The 16620-nt window shown below is 43.0% G+C and overlaps 1 protein-coding gene across 1 annotated transcript; it reads right to left on the bottom strand.

Moving 5' to 3' along the window:
• Positions 1-6622: 6622 nt before the first annotated feature.
• LOC128330804 (vomeronasal type-2 receptor 26-like) lies at positions 6623-15269 on the bottom strand. Its single transcript, XM_053264171.1, has 6 exons — positions 15043-15269; positions 12698-12989; positions 11437-12315; positions 9742-9969; positions 7672-7798; positions 6623-7548 (listed from the first exon to the last, which is right to left on the bottom strand). Exons 1-6 carry the CDS (start codon positions 15267-15269, stop codon positions 6623-6625), a joined length of 2679 nt encoding a protein of 892 aa, XP_053120146.1.
• Positions 15270-16620: the final 1351 nt, after the last annotated feature.

Below are 16620 nucleotides of genomic sequence, written 5' to 3'. Positions count from 1 at the left end.
CGTCGGTGCCCCCTCCCCCACGAGCGGTCCCTTCCGGCCCCCGCGCCCCCCATTGCTTTGCTGGCAGCCAGTCAGTGGCCTGGCTTGGCGGCGGCAGGTGCCACGGCGGGTGCCTTTCATGCTGCTCACTGCACCTGCCCTTGGCTGAGGCTCACTCGCTCCATCGCTCGCTGTGTCTGGAACAGCCAGAAAGAGGCCCTCTAGTGGCTTGCTAGCCAGAGGGTCTCTAGTCAGTGACGCACGCACGCGCAACTTGGCCGGACACCCGGCACACCCGGCATGGAAGAAAGGATTCGGCAGTGGGCGGATGGAAGCAGCAGACCAACTGTCAGGGTGAGAATGAGTTGCAAAAACTACAGAAGCCACATGTGGGGGAAAAAACATATTAAAGAATCAGGCTTTTATTTAGCTGCCCAACTATGGTCTCAGGTGCCTAACAGGTGTTAATGTTTGCATTATACGCTCCTCTCTCCACCCCAAAAGAAAGAAAAACAATCATAAAGATTCTTTGGCACTCAATCTTAAATGCATGCATGTATATGGAACTGAGAGTCAGTTCCCACAGCCTGGGTAGTACAGCAGTGTGAGTTGACTCAAGCAGTGTAACATAGCTGCCTGTGCATTGTTACAAGGTGTTTCAAGAGAGTTTTACCATGAGTTCTGCTTGCTGGCATGCTCGTTTTTGCACTGTGAAAGCTTGCCTTGTGATCTCAGTTTACGCTGAAGTGCTCCTATAACAGCTCCATCTCAGAAAAACCTGCAGTGTTAGCTTTAACAAGTGCCTGCGGTATCCTGCTAAAGACACAAAGTTTGGCAAGAAAAATGGGGGAGGGGGTTATATGCCAGGACCTTTGGAGATTGTCTCTTGCTTGTGAGGAAAAACCTAAGTATAATGTGGTGTGTATCATCAATCATTGCATCATAATTCTGTTGTTTGAGATACAAGCCAACTCCACAGGGTTGTTGCTTGTGAGGAAAAACCTAAGTATAATGTGGTATGTATCATTATTGCGTCATAATTCTGTTTGAGATACAGGCCAACTCCACAGGGTTGTTGCTTGTGAGGAAAAACCTAAGTATAATGTGGTGTGTATCATCATTGCATCATAATTCTGTTGTTTGAGATACAGGCCAACTCCACAGGGTTGTTGCTTGTGAGGAAAAACCTAAGAATAATGTAGTGTGTATCATCATTGCATCATAATTCTGTTGTTTGAGATACAGGCCAACTTCACAGGGTTGTTGCTTGTGAGGAAAAACCTAAGTATGTAGTGCACCACTCTGGGCTACTTGGAGGGAGAGTTCGCATTTTTGGTTATTTATCGCATTTTTAAATTTTTGGTAATTTTTGTAATTATTAAAATTTTTATAATAAAAGTTTTCTGAAACATGTGTGTCAGTCAGATGGGGGGTGACGGGGGGCGTGGCAGGGGGGGCACAATTTCAGTGCTTGCCCCGGGCGCCGTTTTCCCTAGTTACGCCTCTGAAAATATACATTATCTGGGGGGGGGGGAGTCACCAGCACTTTGAATCCTCTTTTTTAAAAACCCAATTTGGAGGCGTGGTTTCCCTGGTTGATGTGTGCAAGATTGCATGGGGTGTGGATACCTTTTATTTTATAAGCAGTGTAACATTCAGGGCTTAGAATGGCAGAATGTTGAAAACACTCCCCATTTTAACTATACTGGCATGACTGTGCCAGTATAATAATTAAATAGATGAATGACATCTGGCAGTCTGCCTTTCCCCCCTTTCCCTAATAGTGGCACACCTTCCATAATAGTGACACCCTCAGAAGTCATTCACACAATCGAAAACTGTGTTCTACCCAGGTTTGGGAGCTGTGTGTACTCCCAATTTTTGATTGTGTGGAAGCAAGGTAGGAGGATAACCTGGGTAGAAGTGATTGTGTGGAAGCAAGGTAGGAGAAAAAGCTACCCAGGTTTTCATTTAGCCTTGCATCCAGACAATCACTTCTACCCAGGTTTTCCTCCTACCTTGCTTCCACACAATCAAAAATTGGGAGGCGGGTCTCACAATCCTTGAGACCCGCTTTTTTAGAAACTGTGGGGAGAGTGGGCTAAGCAGATGAGCGGGCAGGGAGCCCTGGGCAGCCGGATCGGCCGCCAACACAGTTGACAGCTCCATGACGGAGCTGGCGGGGGGTGGGGGAGCGGGGACCGTGTGGCCCCCGCAAGCCCCAGTATGCCCTGCGCGAGCGCGCAGGGCATACTGGGGAGACCATACTGGGGAGACCCCCGGAGCCGGGAGGCAGCTTTTCACCTCCCGGCCGGGTGTCTACACATGAGTAGGAGCCCCGCGAAGGTGCACCGCGGCTACTCACAACTGTAAAAAGCAGGTTTGCGGAGCGCTTCTAGAGTGGGTTACCTGCTCTAGAACCACCGGGCTCGCCTATCCTGATTTTTGTTAAATGTGAGAATAGCCCCTGGGTGTACACACTGTTCCCAAACCTGGGTAGAACACAGTTTTCAATTGTGTGAATGACCGCTCAGTGCTATGGAGAAACCATTTGGGAATGGAGTGATAAGGTAAAGAATCATCCTTTACTGTGTCATGGCCAATGTGCCATTAATACTGCAAGAGAACCTCCATTGTCAGTGGCAGTCAAGCCAGATTGAGCAGAAGGTGTGGCCCTTCCATGAGGCAAAGTGAGACCTACCAATGGACACATACACAAATAGCTAGGTGATTTCATAATCTCACTTTCCTTAAGGAAAATAGGCTAAAGCGGGGTGGGGGGGGGTGGGGAGGTGAGGGAAGAAAGTCCGTATGACTGAAGCATTTTTTGCCCTGCCACAGGTACACATAGGTCTTGAGACACCACTGGAGATTTCCATTTGAATTTTAAAATATTCTGGTTTTGGAAAACGGTCTCAGTTTGGAAATTGTTTCTCATTTGATGACATGATTGTCTATTAGTCCAAACCGTGCAAATCTTTTCTACTTTGAGGTTAGATTGTTTCTTGTTTGAGGTCCCATTCTACTGTGGTCATTTTCTTGCTCTCCAGTAAGACCTGTGTGATTTTTGCTGGCCCGCAGAGAACCAGAAATTACTTCTGCTCTGATGCAATAAACATGATGACGTCTGAAGCGTTGCAGAGAAGATACAACTCTGAAAAGATGATTATCTCCACTGTAATTATTAACCAAGTCCCTGGGCATTTCTAGTGGCCACTAGCAAAACTATGGCCACTTATTGACTTACGGATGTTATACATATCCAGTGTACCATGCAGAAATGGAGAAAAGACATACAGAGCTTTATCAGTTGGTCCTGTACACTGTACACTCCTGCCTTTGAACTATCAAATGAATAACCATTCAAGTCAATGAACTTATAATGAACTCCTTGAAGATCTTATGTATTGTCTTAAACGTATTATACATATTCGTCAAGCAGGCTGAACTAATTGGCTTTAACTTTGGTGTGCTAGTAGCATTGTCTCCCTTTTCACTAAGGCAGCCTATCCCTGTTGTTGTTAGGAACACTGGAAGCTGCCATACACCAAGTTGGAGCATTGTTCCATCTAGCTCAGTATTGTTTACACAAACTGGCAGCGGCTTCTCCAAGGTTTCAGGCAGGAATCTCTCTCAGCCCTATCTGGAGATGCCAGGGAAGGAACTTGGAACCTTCTCCTTTTCCCAGAGTGGCTCCATCCCTTGAGTGGAATATCTTACAGTCCTCACATATGTAGTCTCCCATTCAAATGCAAAACCGGATGGGTCCTGCTTAGCAAAGGTGTGTTTGCTACCACAAGACCAGCTCTCCTCCCATAGGAGGATCGTTGCTGTTGTTTTCTTCTTTTTCTTAGAAATTCAATTGGCTGCATCAGCCATGAAACTCATTGGGTGACTCTTGGCCAGACATGTATCTCTCAGCCTAACCTACCTCACAGGGTTTTTGTGAGGATAAAAATAAGCATGGACACTGCTCTGAGCTCCTCGGAGGAAGAGCAGGATATAAATGTAATCAACCAACCAACCAATCAATCAATCAATCAATCACAAGCCTTCTCTTTTACAAAGCATTGGCCTTTGCTTAAGAATTTCCTGAAAATATGGCAAATCCTGATCATATGGAAACAACAGCAAATTGCATTCCACAGAATATGAAAAATAGCACATATCCTGTATACTTTGTGCTTTGGGCTACTTGGAAGATATCATCAGACCAATACTGAGAAAGTACTAAGTATTAAGCAGACTTTCCAGAATACTTTTGTTTCCACTAATAGATCTATGTATTAAAATTTCCTTCTCAGAGCTTATAATATTACTAATAAAACAGCTTTCAGTTTGCAAGCGTATTAACATCTTACGTCACTGTGACTCTAGTATTTTCCTAGCTCTATGAGGTCCCATGAACCTTGCTGTAATGTATGTTTTACTTTAAATTGAATTGTTGGGAGGTGTGCTCTTCTAGCACACCTGTAGTTCATGAAAGATACTTAAAGAGCTTGCTTTGGGAGAGAGGCAGGATTTAGCATCTTGGGAGGCCTTATGTGGCTGGCCTGTGTTGTTTTCCTCACCTCTCCTTCTTAGTAATGAAACTGTCTTCCAAAAATACAGATTCCTGTGTGTTGGACTCTGTGCTACAACTTAGGGCACAGCCGAACATTACACTTGCTATCCAATGGGAGAGTTCTCCTGTGTTTTCTGACACATTTTTTCTGCCGTTTGGGGTTTTTCCTGTAGTCTGGGAGAGGTCTGGAACCTTCCTGTGTGAAAGCCACATATTTTTATCTATTCTGTTTTGTTCTGGGAGTTTCATTTCAGGCAATTAAAGTTAAGGTGCTTTGAATGCTCACTTACACACTAAAAAACATGGAAAATCAAATGTTAATATGCCCATCCTAACTTCTGCACCATATAAACTGTAAAGCCTGTACAGTTATGGACTTCAGAAATGAGGCCCCATGTACACGCTTGGCCTTGGTCATTCAACTCAAGATTGCTGTAGGGAGGGAGGCATCAAAAGGTGAAGTTTCCACAACCATCTCCTAGGGATGACTCTGATTAATTTCTGTCTGATGCATGTATTTGTGGCACAGTGCTCCCCCTATGAATGCCACCTATATAGTAACTGTCCAGCCAGAAATTCAACAGGTCCCCAGTCCAGCCAGTAATTCAACAGGTTCCCAATGCAGCCACATTCAGTTCGTACATGGGAGAGGAGAGCTGGTCTTGTGGTAGCAAGCATGACTTTTCCCCATAGCTAAGCAGGGTCCACCCTGGTTGCATGTGAAAGGGAGACTAGAAGTGTGAGCACTGCAAGATATTCCCCTCAGGGGATGGAGCCACTCTGGGAAGAGCAGAAGGTTTCAAGTTCCCTCCCTGGCATTTCCAAGATAGGTCCCCCTTGTGCACTACCACCAACCCCAAACCGCTCTAAGCCACCCCCTTCCCCCCAACAGCGATACACCTCAATTAACACTTATTGGGAAAGACGTTTAAAATGCGTAAACTTCAACAATTCATCAAAAATCAGCCCTTTCCCTCTGCAATTTGGGTGGCAGGCTCCACCCATTAGGCTCTACCACAACATCCACCTCTTTTGGCCCTGGGACCCAAAATTCAACCAGACACAATATCGGACCTTTTCGCATTTAAGTCAATGGGAGGCTAAAAGGTGGGAAATTCAGATAGATGTCAGAACTCAAAATGGAGGAGGAAAAAGAAGCACTTTATTGGCCACAAAATGGAGGGCCCAAACTACAAATTATTTGGACCCGAAACGGGGGTAATTCGTTTTGGCTCAATAACATTTCGGGAGGGTAAGAGGGTGATTCGTTTCGGCTACGAATCACCCCAAAACGGGCAGTTTCGGGTAAAGATCGTTCTGTACCCGAAACGTTTCTCACATCCCTATCTTAGACAACTTTGCTGAGCTGAAAGCATGAAAGAAGCTATTGCATTAATTTCTTCATTGATTCTGTTGTATTAGTTGGTTCTGTTGTGCTGTTATTTACACCTTGTAACTAGTTGGGACAGTTAGCGGAGACATCGGGCCAGGAGAAGGAGAGGAAGATCGTGATGGGGGGTGGATTTTAAAATCTAGTCGCCCGGCCCACTCCAATCTTGCTGCGCCCCTGGCCTGAGATAGGAATATCTGACAGTGGGTGAGAACCTGTGAGAGGAATATGTCAATGGTAGGACCTCAGACCTGGAATTGGTAGACCATGACTACTAATGGACTAGTTCAGACATCACATGGAACTTCAGTTGGAACCAGTTGGAAGTCACTTCAGTTGGAAGTCACTGAGTCTCGGGAATGCACACTTCCTCTCTGATCCCCATGCAAGCATCTATATCCTAGTTACATTAAAATAAGCCAATATGAGGTGTTCCCGAATGAATAATCAATCTTGGCATATTCTAAATAATTTGTTTCAATAATTCAAGATCTTTAACTCACTTCCAATCTTGGGAACAGATCTCTGGTTTATTAAAGAAAGTAGCTGAAATTACTGCCAGTCACTGATCTTAGATATCTCTTGTTGTTCTAGTGCTTCCTCTGTTTTATTACTGTTTTAATCATTCTGTTATAATTATTTTATTGCTAATAGAAGGGATCTTTGAGACCAATGGTGAGATAATTATGTCATACTTGAATGTGTCGGGTTTTTTTCCCCCTTTTCATTTTTAGATGCTCCCTTTTGTTCAAATCAGGCCTCAACACAATGATGTAACATTTAGGGGAAAAGATGCACCCCAGTAACCCAGTACTGGAAGCCAAGATGGAGAAGACCTCGACAACCACCATATATTTCCCTCTCGTACTCAGATATGTTGGAACAAAGGACAGCCAAACACTGCAAAAGACCAACATGCTGAAGGTGATGAACTTGGCTTCATTAAAACTGTCCGGTAATTTCCTGGCCAGGAAAGCCACCGTGAAGCTGACAATGGCCAGAAATCCCATGTAGCCCAGAACACAGTAAAACATGGTAAGTGACCCTTCATTGCATGTCACTATGATTTCTCCAGACAGGGAGTGCATGTCCAGATCTGGGAATGGGGGAGTAGTGCCCAACCAAACAGCACAAATGCCAACTTGAACAAGGGAACAAGAAATGACAGTCCAATAGGCCAATCTTTTCCCTACCCATTTCCGGAAAATGCTGCCTGGCTTGTAAGCCATGAAAGCCATGACCACTGTGATGGTCTTGGCCAAAACAGAAGAAATGGCAATGGAGAAGATGATGCCAAAAGCTGTGTGTCGGAGGAGGCAGGTGATGGGTTTAGGCTTCCCAATGAAGAGCAAGGAGCAGAGGAAGCAAAGGAGGAGAGAGAGCAGGAGAAGGTAGGTGAGACTCCGGTTATTGGCTCTGATTATGGGAGTGTCTTGTTGCTTAATGAAGATCCCCAGCACCAGAGTTGTGATTGCAGAAAAGAAAATAGCCACAAAAGCTAAAATGATGCCCAATGGTTCTTGAAAAGAGAGGAAGTTTGGAATCTTCGGAATGCATTGGTATTGTCCTTTGTTCGGAAAGTGGTCCTTCGGGCAGGTCATACAAGAGTCCATGTCTGAAATGAAACACATGGCTATTTTAAAACAGCATTAATACATCTCAGGAGTTTCAGACACTCAGCCATCTCTCCAACAGCACTGAACAGTGTATTTCTATTTCTTATTAATGTAACTCATACCCTCCTGTTCTGAAATCATCCCTTCTGGACAAGGAACACAATCATAGCAGCAAAATTTCTCCTCTTCCTTCTTCCTGCTGCTGAATCCAGGAGAGCAGATGTCATTGCAAAGAGAGAGGGGAGGCAGCTATCATTGAACAATGGAACAAGTTAGGAAATAGTTGTGGAAAATTTCATTATAAAACAATGAAAACAAATGGGTTGACGACATGGGATAATTACACCCATCAGTAGAGATGGATGGATTCCTAGGAATCCATTCTGTATCTCTTTCATAGCTGAGTAGCAGACAACCTTCTACCCACTGTCCTCCTCCAATTATTTGAGATGTGGTATATGTTAAACGTCGCGATATGATCTCCTTGTTCAAGTGGGGCAAAAGCCTGAAGTCTGTCCTCATCTCCCCTTTATATTGTATAGATCTTCATTCCTCTCATCTCAGTTCACAGGGCTAGTTCATATGAATCCAATTAGTGTAGAAAATGTAAATAGTGTCTCTTAGTTCAAGCAAGGCAAAAAGCCTGAAGTCTATCATGACCTCCACTTTGTATTTAATGGGTCTTCCTTCCCATCCACTCACATTGGGCTAGTTCACATGATACTCATTAGGTAGCAGAGCCATCGGGATCTGTGTTCAGTCCTGTTTTTTAATCACCTGTGTGTAAAAAATGATGTGGAATTGGGAGGAAGTGATTGTCTGCTCAGCAGTAGCTTGATCAGAGTACCCCATCCAACCCAGCAGCTGTACCCAGCTCTTTAATGAGGTAGAAAGAGAAACCGTCTAACCGAGTTGCTGCTTGGCAGATGATCACTTCCTCTGTGTCTTACTTTGTTTTTAAATCACAGAGGAGTGGGAAAAGGGAGCTTGCACAGCTCCTGAACTTAGGTAGGAGGCATCGGCTAGCCTCATTAGAATAGTGAGAATAGCCCTATTCATACAAGGCTTCTCCTCTGTCAACATTTAAGGGTGATATGAGTAGCCCAAAGGGACAGAAAATCCTTTATCTTAGAATTATACCATTCATTTGGGAATGCATGCCTATCTGCACTGTGAATGGGCCAATCTGTCCAATCATGATAATGAACCAGATCCGATCATCTTTGCATCGTGCACACCATGCAGGTGATGGTTGGGATCTAGTCAAACCTTGGTAACCCAGAGAAAAGCCATGACAGCAAAAAGTGGAAACTCTATACCAGACATCTCTGATGTCCTGCAAGGACATTCGACTAAAAAAGTATGGCTAAGAATGGATTCTTATTTATTTCTTCCTTCCACAGACCCTCTTGACTGCCCTCAGGAATTCACAGAACAGACCTTTGTTGGGTCTATTATTATTATTTTTTGGTCACAGCTTTCAATTTTGTTTTGATTTTCATTTTAAAATAAATGTGTTTTTGCATGGCTTCTGAAAGCTCTGAGTGAGCAGAAGGCTTAATATTTTTGGTTTGGCCTATTTTGGCAAGTATCATATTAAAGGACAAATGAGGAAGCTGAATGATATTCTATGATAAAACCAGTTCTTAACAAGAGGACTCCAGTAAGACTGGGTCTTGGAATGCCCATGACTGTCTAGTCCAGGGTTTCATAACCTTGAGCCCCTGATGTTGTTGGACTACAACTCCCATAATCCCCAGACATGGCCTTTGTGGCTGAGGATGATGGAATTTTAGTCCAACAACATCAGGGGGCCCAAAGTTAAGGAACCCTGGTCTAGCCTCCAGGTGGAGTCTGGGCAGTAAGGAGGACAGCCAGCTACATGGATACACACATCTCTTGTGTGAGAGAGAGCTATTTTTTGTAGTACATATGGTGTTCAGATCATAGTTTCCATACAGGAAACAACCCAGTTCAGGCTGTTTAGAAATACTGAAAGAGGAAAACCATAGATTTCTTTCCCCTTTATCTATTGTGCCTCCCACTCTGTGGTTTTTTGGATGAGAAGTTCAGCTGGTAAATGACATCCCAAAGAATTTTGTGGGGAAGCATTTCTTTGCTAACCTTACATCCCATGTCCTCCTCTTTTTGCCTATTTCTTCTATGGGGAGAAAGGATGGTTATTTCCCCACCTGTGTGAATGCACTTTGCCACTGGATCTTCTCATCATGAATGGTGAGCATTTTGTCTGGAGGATCCTGAGGATCCAGTTTCCCAATTTTGACTCTGATATAGGAGTTATTTGGGAAAGTGATCAAGTTTGAAATATCAAATCCAGCTGCTATTTCTCCATTTCTGTTAAATATAATTTCTTCTCCAGCAGTATTGTTGAATGAGATCCTCTGAATCAGTGAATGGAGCTAGGTGAAAAGAGGCAGAGATTGTAAGGACCTAAAATGTGTTGAAATATTTCCAGCCAGATTTTCCCAAGAACTTTCCAGTAGGTATTTAGGAAATTCCTCTCCATTTTGGAAAGAAACTTCTTAGGAATGCAACTATTTAACAATTCAAAGACTGAGATAATGTACAATGTCTTAGCTTAGGTAACATAAAAATGATTACTTATGTATTTATTCATTTCTTTATTAAAACAGTATAAATATACATCTTCCACAGTTCACCAGCTTTTCCCTGAGATCTCTTTAATGTGCTACTATTAAAAACAACAGGTGTCCCAAAAATAGCAGATGTTTTGATGTAAAAGACTCAGGGGCACACCAACATAATTTGGATGCCTGGACCGCCCAGCCATGAGCCCCTCCCCATGTATGTGAGGCCCCCTCAAAATAGCTTTGGGGTCCCACCCCATCAAACCTCCACTATCCCCCCCTATTTTTACCATCGCTGAGGGGTGGCTGCAGAGGGGGGAGCGGAGCAGTCCTTCTCCCATCTCCCACTCCCCCAGCAGCGGTGGGCCCAGAGTGACGCTGATCCTGTCCATTTGGGCGCAATTGAGACCATCGCAATCTTGTGATGCAATGGGCTTGCAATGATCTCTAAACGTCGCAGGCGCCTTGCAGTTTGTTAAAGACGCTGGCCCGAACAGATGGGACCAGCGTCACTCCGATCTCTCTTCCACTGCGGGAGGGGAGAGAAGGGAGATGGAGTGCTTCACTCCCCCCACAGCCACCCCTAAACCAAGTTTGGCGGGTGCTGGGTGGCTGCCAGAAGCCCCCAGCCATTTGGAGGCCCCCTTCAGACCATTGAGGACCAGACTGGGTCCCCACAGTCCAGTGGTTAGTTTGCCTCTGAAAACACTATCGCATTGAAGCTGTTGCTTTACATCAAAATGTCTGCTATTTTTAGAGCTATTTAGGAGCCAGCGTGGTGTAGTGGTTAGATTTCTGGACTAGGACCGGGGACACCCGAGTTCCAATCCCCATTCAGCCCTGAAACTTGCTGGGTGACTCTGGGCCAGCCACTTCTGTCTCAGCCTAACCTTCTTCACAGGGCTGTTGTGAGGAGAAACTTAAGTATGTTGTACACCACTCCAATGAAATAAAGAACTCCTGTGGTTTTTAATAGCTGTACGTAAAAGAGGTACGGGGTAACAGATATTTATTTATTTAATTGACATGTTTCTATACTGCCAAAACCCTGTATCTCTTATGAGAATGAGCAAAAGGACACATGCATAAGTGTAATTTAAACAACGTATGTTGGTAAAACAAATTTAAAAATATTGATTGAAGAGAAAATATATTGTTGGGTATTTTGGCACAGATATCTGGCAAAGATAAGGAAGAAGAGAAAAGAAAGGATAGAAAAAGTTGGTGTTCATGTTCTGCAGAGATGAAGTGGTCACAGAAACAACTGGAGCACATTACCTGCCAGGCTTCCACAATCAGAGCACCCAATTTTCCTCTGTCCTCCATTTGTCTGGATCTGGGTCTAGATTGGGACATGCTATGTAAGGCATGTGCAAAAGCATAGACTGCATTATAGATATTGTAGCTGCGGCCAGTCATCCTCATTTCAAATAAATGCCCAGGAAGGTCCTCCAGCCTCTCCTCGCCAGTACATGTGCCATCCATGTCTTCTGGCACATTGGAATTTGCCATTGAGCAGTCAAACGCTTGTTCCCAGAATTCCTTGATGAAGCCATCTCCTTTTGCCCATAATGGCTTTATCATCTGAAGATATTTTTGGAATCCTGGGAGCTCCTTTGAGTGAAATGAGAAGGAAATAGCACCCTGCAATGTCTGTATATCAAAATCCTTTAAATAGACGGTTAAAGTGAAATCTATTTGGGCTGTTGTAATCCATACCTTTCTGGCACACATCTCCTCCAGAGAGAACGTACCTTCTAGAGGTATCCATTTTTTAATGTGCAACATGACTGCCAACCATATAAATGCACTTTCTCCATATATGATATTTGCATTGGCTTTACTGTCCATGAAAGCTGGAATAGCATATATAAAATTATTGAATAATTCATTGAAACTATCACAAATGGCCATTTTTGTACTTTTGTCTGTGAAGGCTGAACACATTCCATTTTGGGAAAGTTCTACCTCCAAAGCTTCTGAGAAATGCTGCCCAACATCGCCATCCTGAGTGATGATCCCTACCCATTTCCATCTGAAATGCCTAAGTAACAGGACAATGCCCAGGTACTGAAGGGATTCATCGGGAACCATGTGGTAAAAAGAAGAGAGGTGGATTCCATTACTTGTGGTTGATTCAACGGAGCCATATGAAATCTAAAAGAGAAAATATGCAGGCAATTCCAAGATGGACTAGACGTATCTAGCATCTGAGACGTATGTCTGTGTCGTGCAGGCAGAAAGAGATTACTTTTTCTTCGTTTGAATGCTTAATCTGGAATGTAGCACTGATGCACCAGGACTTTGTTGGGATGTCAGCAACCGTTGGTCATGAAGACCTTCTATATTCTAACCCATCACCTTTAGCAAGCACTCTCTCTCCATGTATTAAACACAAATGTAGTTCCACATATTCTATGACCTTTCTCCCCAACAGTACCTCTCCCTCTTCCAGAATTAGGCATTTGCTAACGGAAAGAAAAGTGACTTGTGGGAAATAGAACAGAAAGTCCTCATGACTCATGAGTTTTAGTCCTACCTGTGGAAGTTTGTAGAGACCTAAGATCTCTGCCATTCGCAAGGAGATATCAGAGTTCAGCCCACCAATGACCCCGATGACATTTTTCTGGATGCCACAGTGGTAGTTGGGTAGAAAGCCACGTGATTTGAAGAGCAAGTCTAGAGTGCTACGATAGGTCATTTGTTCATCCCCATAGCTGTCATAGATGTGGAAACCTAGCGTGATATTTGGCAATATAATAGGCGTCTCATTGATCTCATTGATGGCAAATGCCAAAGCCAGGACGTGCTGGTAATGCTTCAGCACTAAACTGTGAATAAAATGAATTCCTGTAGTTTTACAAGGAAATTGTACATGGAAGGTAAGCATTTTGTCATGATATACTTGTAATTTTCAAATTGTCACAGTCTATGCTACTTATGAAATTTTCACAATCTTTACTTCTAAAAGATGCATCTTTTTGACTGTAAGGAGACAGGCCAATCCAACACTGCCTGTCCTGACAAACTCTCACAGAGAAGTAGTAAAGTGGAATGTAGCTCTCTTAGATCCAGTGCTGGCTAGTAAGCCGGGGAAATAATGAGGTAATGTCGACAACAGGCAGCTGCCAATGGAAGTAATGTCTGAAGCTACCTGAGTCCAGTTTCCATTATCAATTCCCAAAGTTTGCCAAAGATTCCCCCCAGATTCTCTGCCCACATGTGGTCTACTCATGAAGTTGGGTGGAGGGTCATGTTTGGTTAATTTTGAGAATCTGTTGCAGGAACTGGACTTGGGAAGAAGCATACACTGTTGTGTACTGACATTGGCTTGAGATTTCCCCCACTTACTGGTTTGTGGCAGATTGAGTGAAGCCGCCCTATATATCTGTTCTTCTGTAGGGAGAATCAACTCAGTCTTCACCTGAAATATCACTTATAATGCATCGTGTCCATTTGTGGAGACATTTATATGGAATAAATATACATTTGTAATGCCACTTTTTCCTCTTTAGCCATGTAGCCAGTAACAGGTGGCAACATCCAGACTAGTCAAGTATGAGTAAGCATCATTGAAAGCAATAAACCACATTGGTCAGAACCAAGTGAATTATTTTAATTTCATTGGGATTTCGACTTCTAAATCCACAAGAACATTTTCAAGGCTTCTAACCTTTCACTGCCAACTCTGGCTCCAGTTTCTCCTGTATCATGGCTCTCCCAAAATGTAACCATGAACCTATCTGGAGGCAGGGAGAAAGCAGAGACTGTAGTGATGGTTGTACTGTTCCACTCACTGGTTAAGTGCCTCTTCCCACCACAGACTTGACTCCAGAATATTTCTGCTTGTGGAAACCATCTCAAGTGCATGCAGAGTGTCATTTTCTGATGGGAGATGCTAGGACATCGAGTATTCCCAGCCCCATCTCCAGTGGGAAAGGAAGCTTGACCAGGGCCTTGGCTACCCAGAGCCATTTTTCCTTCTGCATTCCACCTATCCACTAGCACATTCCAGGGGTCTTGGGCATGGGAAAAGATATGTGGCCTCAAGTACCCTTGTGTTAATGCACTAAACATCAGCAATGAGAAGTGGTCAGAAAACCGAGTTGTATGTTATGCTGCCAATTTGGAGATAATAAAAGCAAGAATACTCCTAAGATTCAGCACAAAACACACTGGAGTTAATACGTTGCTGTGTTACTTGAATGCCTCATCAACCACCTGTCCAATGGATCCACATGTGGTGTTTAGTTGTGAGATCAAGTGATCCCACAACCTGATGTGAACTCCAGTTTGTTTTCCATCGGATCACACAATGCTTTTGCAAATTGAGTTACCTCCCCACCACTTTCAAGTCCTATGTACTGCTGCCAATAGACAACCATATTGTAGTGACAAATACCTGTGTATGCCCAAGTTGATGTGATTCAATTAACCTACCATCACCACTCCCTTTTAAAACAGAAATTAAATATTTAATTTAAATATTTCTAATTTGAATAGAAATTTTCAAAACAGAGTGGGTTTTAAGAGTCCTTTTGTCAGCTTGCGGATACTCAATGTTAATGATGTCTGGGGATTGTATTTTTAAAATATGCAGTGCCTATTGACCTTTCATTTGTATTTTTATAGGCACCATTATTTCTTCCTTTTTTCATAATATTATGAATTTAGGGCAAAAAAAATCTATACAGCATTATTGCTTATTTCCGAACACAGCACATTAAGTATTCAGTTTGTTCAACTTGCATTGACTAACAGCCATTCATTCTTTCTTTTTCTTTAAAAAGGTGCCTCTCTTTTTTCAAAGCAGATTGAAGCCATGCAAATATAACAGTTTAAGAAGAACATTGTTCACTGAACACAAGAACAATAAAACTTTACCCTGGAAAAATATTTGTCTCCCGAGAAGGGTGTTCTTTGAATTGTAATGCGGGTATTAAATAGTGAATATGAGTTACAATTCCACCAATGAGAATTTCTCCAGGCTTGTACCATTCATGAGGAATATCCACAGGATCCGTTCCAGTGCACTTAATTGTCTGCACTTTGTTCACCACATGGAGGAGTGGCAGCAGAAGAAACATGATTGCCCGTACTTTGCCCACCATGCCAAGGTGGTGTAGCCCTATCAGGGACATCAGCATCCTAATTGCAATATTTGCCTGTAGTGCAAAATGCTTTGTGTCTTACAGTCTGTCTACACTGTCAGCATTAGCATCAGCTTGCTTTCAAGGAGCTGTATTCAGTGGGAGTGGATTCTGCCAACTCCTTTCTCAAAGGAACATCTGGTTGAGTTCTCCACAACCACACTATCATTATGATGAAAGCAAGCCTTGAATGTCTATCAAGAGAGATTCCTTTAAGGAATGATCTATACTGTAGGAGGAAACTGTTCAAAATGAAAGACAAAATCTATCCTCTCTCTAAGCCCTAATTTTGTCTATGAGTTGGATTATAGGGTTTATATAACCATTTTTGACATGCATATTGATTTTCCTTTTTGAATTTTGCAAGTCAAAATTCAAAAAGGATGGCAAATGGATGTTGATGTAAGAAATAAAAAGCTTCTGATGCTCATCCTGGTCTTCTGCAGGTGAAATAATTAGGTGTTTTGCTAATTATAGGAGTGATAATGACTTCTGCAAGAATGTCGAGTTCCTCTGGTTACGTAATTGGTTGCAGAAGCACTGAAGTAAACTTTTTTATTTATCCTGCTCAATCGTCCAGCTGCTCCTTAGCTGTTGCAACTGGGGTCAGAGTTCAATGTAGGTGACCCTACAATGACTGCCTAGGGTGGTATCAAGCAATTCCACAGAGAAATAATAAATAAAGAAGATGAATCCCTGACCCCAAGGGGCTCACAATCTAAAAGAAACATAAGATAGACACTAGCAACAGTCATTGGAGGTACTTGTGCTGGGGGTGGATAGGGCCAGTTACTCCCCCATTGCTAAATAAAAGAATCACCATGTTAAAAAGTGCCTCTTTGCCAACCCATTATCTTGGTACCTGGTTAAGGAGGTTTGTGAGATTAGTGAATTTAGTGAGGTTGGTTCCTGGTTAGTAAGCTTCAGCAAACTGTTCAGTGCCATACAACCCACCTCTGCATCTTGCTCTCTCCACCTGGTGCCAAGTTACAACACCCGCATTCTGGGCTGAATCCCAATAGGACAAATAGGAAAAGACCCAAAATCTACTGTGGATATTTAAGGATCTTAAAGTTGGATTTGAGGATCAAATGTCGAGATTTGAGAAGGAGCTGTGTGAAAATGATGAAAAATTACTTTCTAAGATGTATAGGCTGTTGCTTTTGAAGGAGACAAGAGATGAAGTGGTTAAAACGACTATGATAAAATGTGCTCAAGATGTGGGTTGTAATATAGATATGGCGGTTTGGGAAAAATTATGGAAAATGGATTTAAAGTTCACTGCATGTAAAAATTAGCACTAATGTATAAA

The sequence above is a fragment of the Hemicordylus capensis genome, chromosome 6, assembly GCF_027244095.1.
Source record: "Hemicordylus capensis ecotype Gifberg chromosome 6, rHemCap1.1.pri, whole genome shotgun sequence".
NCBI lineage: Eukaryota > Metazoa > Chordata > Lepidosauria > Squamata > Cordylidae > Hemicordylus > Hemicordylus capensis.
Note: the sequence above shows the minus strand (reverse complement) of the source record. Positions and strands in the feature narration are given on the sequence as shown.